This window comes from Mus pahari, chromosome 2 (assembly GCF_900095145.1).
Source record: "Mus pahari chromosome 2, PAHARI_EIJ_v1.1, whole genome shotgun sequence".
In the NCBI taxonomy this organism is placed as follows: Eukaryota; Metazoa; Chordata; class Mammalia; order Rodentia; family Muridae; genus Mus; species Mus pahari.
Window position 1 is genome coordinate 20,013,655 of NC_034591.1, and position 11,521 is coordinate 20,025,175.

The 11,521-nt window shown below is 36.4% G+C and overlaps 1 protein-coding gene across 12 annotated transcripts in view; it reads right to left on the reverse strand.

The window, feature by feature from the left end:
• Positions 1-11,521, reverse strand: part of Kmt2c (lysine methyltransferase 2C) — a 230,490-nt gene that overhangs the window by 125,800 nt on the left and 93,169 nt on the right. For all 12 annotated transcript variants that reach the window (XM_029534858.1, XM_029534865.1, XM_029534861.1 and 9 more), the window contains exons 4-6: positions 10,108-10,305; positions 6,449-6,597; positions 5,346-5,455 (exon numbers count right to left, since the gene is read on the reverse strand). In XM_029534858.1, coding sequence (XP_029390718.1) covers positions 5,346-5,455; positions 6,449-6,597; positions 10,108-10,305 — 457 coding nt within the window. The remainder of the gene's footprint in view (positions 1-5,345; positions 5,456-6,448; positions 6,598-10,107; positions 10,306-11,521) is intronic.

Consider the following 11,521-nt stretch of genomic DNA (forward strand, 5'->3'; position numbering starts at 1 on the left):
AAAAAAAAAAAGTACAGAACTCAAAAAGGTCAATAAGCTGATGGGCCCAAGTGAGGACACCTCAGTCCCACTAAGTAGGGAGGGAGGGAGGGAGGGAGGGAGGGAGGGACCTGGTTAGGAAAAGGGACAGGAAGGGGAAAGGGGGACATGATGAAGTATTGGAGGGGGAAAACAGGAGTGAAGCCCTGAAAGCCAGCATAAAGAATGGAAACAGGCAGGGTGGGAGGTGGGGGAACCATCTAGAATGTACCAGAGATCAGGGAGGTGAGAGACTCTGGGGACTCAAAAGGGGGGACCTTAGATGAAATTCTCTACAGTGGGGAGAGAGAACTCATAGAGTTCACCTCCAGTAGAAAGACAGGTCGTCTAGTGGAGGGATGGTACTGCTATCCCACAGTCAAAAACTCTGACCCATAATTGTTCCTGTCTGAAAAAACTTCAGGGACAAAAATGGAAAAGAGACTGAGGGAAAGGAGCTCTAGTGACAGGCCCAAATTTGGATCCAGCTCAATGGGAGTCCCCAAGACCTGACTGATTCTGAGGTGTGTTTGCAGACAGGAGCCTAGCATGGCTGCCTTGCAAGAGGCCAAACAAGCAGCTGAAAGAGTCAGATGCAGAAGTTGAGGATATCTGTGGTCGAATTAGGGAAAAGCTGGAAGAAGCTGAGGAGGAGGGTGACCCCATGGGAAGACCAGAAGTCTCAACTAGCCTGAACCCCCAAGATCTCTGAGATTCTGAGCCACCCTCAGGTAGCATACACCAGCTGATATGCCCCCCCCCACACACACACACACATATACATATACACATACAGCAGAGGACTGCCTGGTATGGCCTCAGTGAGAGAAGATGCACTTAACCCTTGAGGCCCCGGGGAGTGGGGAGGTCTGGAAGGGTGGGGGTTGGAGGGGACATCCTCATGGAGACAGGTGAGGAGGAATGGGATGAGGAACTGTCATATGGTGGACCAGGAGGGGGAATAAAGATTGGACTGTAAAAAAGTAAAAAAATAAATAAAATTAAAGAATGATTTAAAAAAAAACAGAAAGAAAGAAAGAAAGAAAGAAAGAAAGAAAGAAAGAAAGAAAGAAAGAAAGAAAGAAAGAAAGAAAGAAAAAGAAAAACAGCACAAAAACCAAAAGCACAGAAGGATTTCCATACTTACTAATAATAACACTGAATGGAAATATATTAAGGTCATTATTCAAAAGCCTTAAACTGGCCAGATGAAATGAATGAATGAATGAATGAATGAGCAGGACTCTGATGGATGTGTACCACACAAGAAAATAATTTTACTAGTAAAGAATCACATAAAATGAAAAGGAAGTGTGAAACAAAGATAAACCTCATGAGCAAAGAGAAACCTGATGGAGTAAGTACACTTACCTATCACCTCAGATAATAAAGATTTTACATCAAAAGTATTAGGAAAAACCAAGGGTTAGGGAAGTCTCGTGGATGACGTACTGGTTGTGCAAGTCTGAGGACCAGAGTTTGCATCCTCAGGACCCACATCAAAGCTGAGCGGGCTTGGAGACCAGCCAAGAGATGAAAGCAGGGGATCCAAGAGCAGTCTGATGAGGTAGACTAGCACTCATATCACATATACATGTAAAGGTATTAAAAGAGAGACTAAGAAGGCCAGTTTATGCCAGAGAACTGAACATGTATATTCTAGGATCAATCACATGCCAGGTCACAAATCAAATCTCAATACATTTTTTTAAACTACAATTATATCCTGTATCTTTCTTAAACAACAACAGTAAAAAACATGGAAAACATCCAAGTACATGGAATTATATAGTGGTAATAAGTGACCAATGAGTAATAGAAGACACTGAAAGGAAATTAAATTATTGAAACAAATGGAAATTAAAACAAAACTTGTGTGAGAGAGAAAATGCAGTACTAATAGAGAGGTTAGCAGTCATGAGTATATACACCACAAAACCAGAACCACAAAAATCAAGGAGATGGAAAAATAGGTCTTGTTTATGGAGAGAACCCAAATTCAGTTCCCAGCAATCATTTTAGGTGGCTTACACCGCTATGTAACTCCAGCTCCAAAGTATCAAATGTGCAATGTGCTCTTCGGGCCTCTACAAGCACCTTCATACTCATAGCACACATGGACAGACAGACAGACAGACAGACAGAGACACAGAGAGAGACAGAGACAGAGACAGAAACAGAAACAGAAGCAGAGAGATAAGAGACCAGGTGGGGGAAAAGAGATCTCAAATAAAAAATTTGATAATGTACTTCAAACTGACAGGAAAAAAAAACAAAACAAAAAACAAAAAACTTAAAAAGTAAAAATTCTAACAAAAAACAGATTAGCAAACAAAAATAAATCCAAAGAAACAGTGGGTACTTTTTAAAGATAAAGACAGCTGAAAACCACTAGAGGCAATGACTGTTTAAAAAGAAATAAGATGCCAGGGGTAGTGCATACAACTTTTAGTCCCAGGACTCAGGAGGCAGATGCCAGCAGACCTAATTACCATGCATTAGGGCTCTGTTTTTTGTTTGGTTTGGTTTGATTTGGGTTTTTTGTTTTTTTGGAGACAGGGTTTCTCTGTGTTACCTTGGTTGTCCTGGAAAATCTCTGTATAGACCAGGCTGGCCTCAGACTTATAGATCAGTCTTCCTCAGCTTACCAGGGGCTAGAATTAAAGGCATGGGCCACATTTGTAGTTTTGGGGGGGTTGTTGTTGTTGTTTTGTTTTGTTTAAGGTCAAGACAATCAAAAACTGAAAAACTGCAACTGTAATTAGTAATATGCTAAAAAGGAATTCAAAGTGTCTGGATCTCTGCAGCAACAACTCCACTGCAGTAAACTTTACATAACATGAAAATAAGCTGGTATGATGTTATTTACCTCCACTTAAAATTTTATTTTTAGACCCTAATGTTTGAAGTTCATAGAATTTTCCTATTGTAAATGGCTACCCACCTTTCCATTTTCTTTAAATATTTAAAAATATAAATACCAGTAGCTAGTGAGCTACTACTCACTAGCTCAGAAGGACAGAATTTAGAAAGAAGACATAGTTCTTTAAAAGAGCAAACTAATATAGATTTCCACAATATGGAAGAAGTATGTTCAGTATGTTGATGAAAATATTTTTGTTCATTCCACTTGTCAGTTCATTTAACCTTTTTAGCAATATCCCAAAATAACATATAGTCTGTGTTATTCCCAGAGTTCACAAACAAAAGTAGTGTTGGGAGTGGCAGAAGAAGGCTGATGGCTAAACAAAGGCCTTTGCAACAAGCCTCGAGTTTAATCTTCTGGACTCTGTGTGGTATAAAGAAAGAACCAATTCCTGCAAGTTGTCCTTTGACCATCACAGCCACACACTTGCTAGTGAATAAACACTTGCATATACATGCACAAGTAAATAATAAATGTATGCACTCATGCACAGATAGGCAGGCAGATAGACAAATAAATGCAACTTTAAAATGTAAGTCTTATTATAATAGGCTGAGGTTCCTTCTGTCTTTCCTCTCCTTAGATGGCCTGAATCTCTTTTCAAGATTCAGAATTTCCATCTCTCAGTTTTGTTTTGTTTGTTTAATGTACTGAAAAATACCTCAAGGTAAAATGATGGTAATATCTGTCCTACCTCTGTATTGCTCGGGCTACAATATGGTTGGAAGTATGGAGGGTGTCTAAGTTGTCTGTATAGTTTTAAGAGAAGAGAATGATACCCCCTTATCCACCACAGTCATAATCTAGCTATCCAAGTATGGTCACACTAAGCAATGTACTTAAACTATTCAAATGCTGACAACTTATACAATTAAATGTAACATCCAATTTCTAAAACAAGCACTCTGGCTTACAAGGAGGAGGGTATTAGGAGATGCTCAGGGTGGAAGGCAGGCAGGCCATTCATATACTAGATAAGCATTTGCAACTGAACCTAGTCCCCTCTCCACTTTTAATTATGACATGGGATTTCACTAAGTTGATTGCCAAACTGGCTTTGAATTCACTCTGAAGCCAAAATGGGCCTGATTTTGCAACTTCCTACCTTAGCCTCCTCAGTAAATAGAGCTACAAGACTGTGTCACCACACTATTCTTAAATTGACAATTACTCATACCATTCAATAATTTGAATCTACACTTCTGAAAGCCTTACACTTCTGAAAACACAGTTTCCTATAGTCAAAATCTCTAGCTTTCATGTTATTTTCAAAGATCTATGTCACTTCTCCATTTATTTATCCAAAAGTCAAAGGGATTTATAGATGACAAGAAGGCTGCCTTCACAGATGGGGGGTAGCTGTTGCACTTATACTTGTGAGCATTAAAGGTGCACCAAAACACAGACTATATGTTACTTTGGGATACTGCTAAAAAAGGTTAAATGAACTGACAAATGGAATGAACAAAAATATTTTCATCAACATACTGAACATACTTCTTCCATATTGTGGAAATCTATATTAGTTTGCTCTTTTAAAGTCACTACATGTACCAGGCAGTGGTGGTGCATGCTTTTTAACACCAGCACTCAGGAGATAGAGGGAGGTAAATCTCTGAGTTCAAGGCCAGCATGGTCTACAGAGCAAGTTCCTGGTCAGTCAGTGCTACAAAGAGGAACCTGGTCTCATAAAACAATGAATGAATGAATGAATGAATGAATGAATGAATGAATGAATGAATAAGTGTATGTCGCTACACAAAGCTGGGCATATAGGCAAACACCTTTCATCCCAACACTTGGGAAACAGAAGCAGGAGGACCTATGTGAGTTCAAGAAGATGGATGGATGGATGGATGGATGGATGGATGGATGGATGGATGGATGGATGGATGGATGGATAACCATATGAACACATAAACATAATTAGGATCCCCATTTCTAAAATTGATCTCTTTTTATTTAAATGTGAAATAAGTTTTACGTTAATTGAAAATTTAACTTACACAAACAACATTCTTGGTATAAATTAGCAATTTGATGAGTGTTTTCTATTATAGTACTCATTTAATAAATAATTCTCCCAAGTGAAATTTTACACTGGAAAATATTTACAAGATTGTTGGACAGGGCTAAGGATGTTTCAAGTCTGCATTCTATCCTCAGCACCATACAAATACTGAAAAGGTAAAGGCACAGGATCAGATGTTCAAGATCATTCTCTACTACATATTAAATTCTAAAAAACAAAATAAAACCAGAACAAGCAAGAAGAAGAGGGAGGAAGGAGGAGGAGGAGGAGGAGGAATGAAGAGGAGGACGAAGAGGAGGAGGGAGAGCAAGAGGAGGAGGAGGAGGAGGAGGAGTCATAGTTGTTTAAATATTTGTTTCTTCTACTTACTTCTGTGCTCCCTGAGACAACAGCTTTGTCCACGTTCACTGATAATGGTTCTTCCATTTGGCATATTCCCAGTGACCACTCTACACATCGATGATGAGCCCAGCAAGTGCCTAAAAGTAAGAAAATGAACAATTTAATAAACACTAAAGGTATTAATGCAGCTTGGTGGGAGTGGTTCATAATTCTAATCTCAGTACTCAGGAAGCTAAAGTAGGAGGTACCATTCAAAGTCCACCAGTGCTATAGTTATGAGTTCAAGGCTAATGGGGACTACAGAATAAGAATTATCTCAAAAAACAAAGATGTGTAAAATTACAATGTATCCTCATGTGACTCCATTAAAGTAGCCTTTCTCCTACTGACCCTGACTGTGACTTGAGGGTGAGACTACCTATTTGGGACCCTCTCGGGAGTGCAAAATCGCAGAGCATAATTAAGACCCACTAAATCAACATGTTTTATAGTGTGGCCCTGTAATCTTTGCTTTAACAAGACTTCTAGTGATTCTGATGTACACAGAAGATTGTAAATTAATCATTACTTCTTCTACAAGCAAAATTCCCTTAGTTGTTTTATTTAAACACTATTCAATTTAGTGTCTTTACATCAAATGAAAAGAACTGTTTAATATGAAGCTGATGACAAGGGGGCATAGAAAATGAACAGCATCTAACTTCAATTCTTCTCAATTCCAGGCAAGAACAACCATCTGATTGAATTCTCCATTGGAGAACACTTGGCCTACCATCAACCATCAGTTCAACCACAACAACTGACTCAATTCCCAACAGAACCACATTCTGTGAATCACCATACTGTTGCAGTAAGTAAACCACTTGAAGCAAAGACCTGAGTTTCACTCCCACTGATAAAAGGCCTGGCCTAAAATGCTCCCTATGTTTTCACAAGGCTCTTTAAAGCTTTACTTTCAACTGTCAAATACCTATGACAATCAAATGCTTAGTCAAACAAACTTATGACACATTTTGTAAGTGTCCTGTTTGCATGATCCTCCTTATTTCTAAAATTTACCACTGAATAAACACCAAGTATAAATGCTTCCAGAATCAAATGGAAGCTGTTACAGAAGAGAGGTTCCCTACCTGTGGAATCAAATAAGGCTTGGACATCAATGGCATCTGGAAGGCCAACCAGACTGAGTTCATCCCATAACTTGCCAGCTGGATCCTCCCAAGCCGTCTGGGTGCTTACACTTACACGAGAAACGGTACTCTGCTGGGGAGAGCGTTCTCTAAAAACAAAATAAGAAAGATAAAAAATGTAAAAGAATAACTAAAAAAATCATTTCATTTTATAACAATGAGTACAAAGTATGTCAAATAAGCTTTAATTACTAGGTTACAGCCACAAAAATTTCAAGAATTTATCTGTTCTTATTATTCACAATATTAAAGTGGGTGTTATATTATTTTACGTAAGCAACAGTTTAAGGGCTCTCAATCATAGGAAATGTGACAATTACATTTATAAATTCATTTTTCCATTGAAAACTAACTCATTCTATCCAGGAACCATGTTTTAACAAATACAATGAAAATTTTTTTCAGTTTTACATATAAAGCATATGAGGACATTCTAACATGCATTATCTTAACACAAAGCTGGCAGGTAACTAAAAGTACAGACTATTTCCCAGGAAAAATGAAGAGCCATTTGAGTGTAAACAGGGAGGGAAAAAAGGGAACGTGTGAACTGTAGCTTTCTCATGATCCTGATGTGTCAGGAGCTGGTCATGCATGACACTGAGTAATCTCAAGACTGTACCTCACAAAGTAAAAGGAAAACAGGCTCTAAAGGCATGGGGAATAAGATAGTATGTAAGACATAAAAGTAAATAACAAAGTTGAATGAAGTGTTTACCATATGGAACACTCGAGGTCTGGCAAACAACAACACTTTAGCTATTACTTAATAATTAAATAATTAAATAATGAATATGTTTAAATAATAAAGACATCTCTTATATTCAACATTAAATATGGAAAGTAAAATAATTACCACTACAATATCTCTCTAATATCTCTCTAATAATCTAATGCTTAAGCTCGTGGAATTTTACATTTAATCACTACTGGATATAATTCTAAACCTTTTATACCTCAAATTATTGGAAGAAAAAAGTATTAACATAGTTCAATAGGTACACTTAATTATCAAATATATTTAAATAACTGGTAATTTCAGCTTAGTATTAGAAATACGTTAAAATACTAAAAATACTGTGCTAATTTTAAATTCTCATTTTTGTGAATGACTACAGGAAATTCTTTTGATCTCCATTTCTACAAATACATTCTTCATTGCTATCCTTATTTTATTGGGAGAAAGAAAGGTTAAGTAAACTCCACATTGTGTTTAGCATATTTTAATCACAAGAGGAAACTGAACAACAAACAAAACCAGTGGGATGACCAATTAGTCAATTACTAATCAGTTTCTAGCCAAAAGCTCATTCAAATTCAGCATTCAAGTATGAAATAGGTTTTCTGTGTATGACATATCAGATGTCTGTATCAACTGTAAGGATGACAGCAGATCTTTTAGAGACGAGATCAAGAGAAGCCAGTTGAGAGTTGGAGAGATGGCTAAGCAACTAAGAGCACATACTACTCTTACAAAGGACTTGAATTCAGTTCCCAAAAACCCATTATCAGGACCCCTAAATAAATTAAGAAGAATTATGCTAAAAACTATTTTTAATCAAATATGCTTGAAGCCAGGAGCATGAACCCACATAATTTAATCCATCACTTGAAAACAAAGGCAGATGGAGCTCTGTGAGTTTGAGACCAGCCTGGTCTACATAGAGTTTCAGATAAGCCTATGCTACAAAGTAAAACCTTTTAACTAAAAAAACAAAAACAAAAAGATGAAAAATAATTAGTTTTTTATGCTTCATTAGTAACATACATTTATAAATATTTAAAATCATTACAAAAGTAAACCATCTCCCCTTACAAGATTGCCAAATATTCTCAGCATATACTAATAAACTTATCATTATTTAATAATGAGTACCAATTACATACAACTTTCATTAAGCTACATCTATTTTTATAAAATTATCTAATCTCTTAATCTTTATTAAAAGTTAATGGAAAATCATTTATAAGTACATGAAACCCAATTCCATTTTCCACACAAGAATATTATAATTGTCATTATCCAAGACAGGACATAGAGACATTAAGATATAGCCTGACCTACTCCACTCCTTTTGCTAACTACTGATTATAAGCTTGCTGGACTTTTGGTGACATTAACATGTGAGAATTAAGATGAAAGCAAAAATAAGGTTCTTATACATGATCTAGCTTCAAGGTAAAAAAAAAAGTCATAACTATAAATACTTATAAGTTTCTTAAATAATTCCAACATCAAATTCTTTGAAACTTTATTACTATTTCACTTTCTACTTCAAATCTTTAAATATTGGCAGCACAACAGCACCATATAGTCACTTAAATTCCATAACAGACAAAAGAGACTTTTGGAAAATTGCATTGTCACCCTCAAAGTATAGAAGCTAAATTATTCCTTTAATTATTTGTTTATTTTGTGTATGCTGAGTGTGTATGCACACAAGTGAATGAGAACTTGTGTAACTCCAAAGAGGGCAGTGGAATCCCTGGAACCACCACATGGACACTGGGAATAGAACAGAGGTGCTTTGTAAGGGAAGTAAGTACGCTTAGCCACCAAGCCACTTCTCCAGGTCCTAAATAAAGTTGTTTAAAGTAGGATGTGTGTGTGTGTGTGTGTGTGTGTGTGTGTGTGTGTGTGTGTGTGTACACATGCGTGAGGGTGCCTGCAAAAGTTTAGAAGAGGGAGTAGATACCTTCAAATTCCTTACTGGTGACACTGAACCATTTAACCAGAATACAGAGAACCAAACTCTGGTCCTCTACAAAAATCAGCAAGTGCTCTTAACTGCTGAGATATTTCTCTAGCCTCTTAAGCTAAATTAATTTTAATATTTTTTCAATTACTAATACTTCAATTACTAATACTTCAATTACTAATTCTAATTACTAATAGTTAATATTCCATTAACTATCATGTTCAAATGTTAAAATGTCCTTAATACATGACTACAAAACAAACAAACAAACAAACACACTCTAAAAGCACACTCCACAAGAGTTTTAGGTAACTACAGTATGTCTATGAATAAATACATATGCATACATATAGCTATGTAAGTTTTTTTAAAGATATCTTCAATGATAGGAATGGAAAAGAAAGAAAGGCAAACAGGGGGGTAACATAATTATATTTTAATCAAGTTATAGACCAGCTCAATACACTCTAAAACACATGTATTCATAAACTGAGAATGAAAAACATAAATGACAAAATGAATGAATGGCAAAAGGGCTATGAATAGAGCCAGCAATTCTGGTGTGGGTATAATATTGCGTACTTACAAATAAAAGCTGGTAAGCATGAAGGAAGGGAAGAACTACTTGGGTATATTTTGTCTTTCTTGCATGTGAAAATTCCATAAGCACTCCCCTATCTTATGCTGTCTTTATTACATTTTTCTTCCAGGGTTTAACTTTTGTCCCCATACTAATTTTGATAAGTAAGAAGAATGTAAAATAAAACGACTGAGCAAACAACTGTTTGCTGGGTTAATGGTAAATCAGCAAGTACTGCATGGATGTGTCAAACACAATGAAAGTTTGTTCAACTATAAACTGATGAGATCCAAAATAAGTTAGAGGTAAAAACGGCTTACTTTCTCTGTCCTCTTTGTTTTCGTGGAGCGTGGTTCTGTATTTTCTCACAGGTCCCACTACCTCTGCCATCAATGTCCTTGTTAGAAGGTTGATCTTTCCAAGGTAAGGTAAGTCCAGGTGTTACTCTGAATTGTTTCAAGTCTCCTTGTCCTAAGGAACTTTTCTCTCCACAATAACAAAAAGCGCAGAGCTGTTCACTGGTGAGGAAGATAGTGGGGGAGAAAAGTAACTTTATGCAATGACCTTAGTTAATTTTTAAACTAAGCTTGTAACTATATTTTCCATAATCTATACTATGAGAATAACCAAAATAAGTAACAACTATATATTTGCAATTCTACTTTTCTATAGTATAATTTCTTTCAAGATTTATTTTTAATTCACGTGAAGATATCTGTAAGGTATATGCAGGTTTCCATGGATGTCAGAAAGGGGTACTGGATCTCCTGGAGCTGGAGTTACAGGCAACTATAAACCATCCAACATTGATATTGGGTATTGAACCAGGGTCCTCTGGAAGAGCAGCAAGAGTTTATTAACCACTGAACCACCTTTGTAAGCCCTTTGGGGTGTTTTTAATCATTTATTTATTATTGTAGGACTGAGGATCAAACCCTGAGCTTTAAGTACATGATACATGAATGTTCTAGCACTGAACTACCCCCAAACACCTCATGACTATTTAAAACTCTGTGGATCGAGGTGTGGATTCTCATATATGAACAGTATCATGAGTGAGCCATAGGATGTATGTGGAAGCCACAGGACTAAGGTATTGTTCTTTGCCTTCTACCTTGTTGGAGATAAGGTCTCTGGCATATTTCCTAGTGTGTACACCAGGTTAACTGTCTACCAGCTCCAAGGGTTATCCTGTCTCCATCCCCCATCGGAGAACTAGGATAACAGAATGCTGTATGACAACATCTAGATGTGTGGGTTCTGGTGATTCAAACTCAGGTCCTCATACATGCGTGAAAAGCACTCTACTCATTCAGCTACCCCAAAATAAAACCTAAGTATTAAAGCAAAGTATCCAACTCAAAAGGAAATCTACATATTAAATCTGACAACCACATTGGGCTCTGTAAAGCCTATGCTAACAATATTTATTTACTACTTTATAAACATGTTATATGTACTAGTATATATAAAGAAAAACAAAAGTTTGGTAAATTTTTGAGTTGTTAATGAATTGGGGAACTCAGGAGACAATAGGAAGAAAATAAAGACTGTGAGGTTAGTTTCTATGAGGATGTTATAGCAGATACATGCCATTATCCATCTGTCCAGAAAACTATCTCATAAAGAGTGAGCCATGATGTGAACTTTTGTGAATTAAGAGCTTCAGTTTAAAAATGTAAAGATATATATATATATATATATATATATATATATATATATATATATATATAT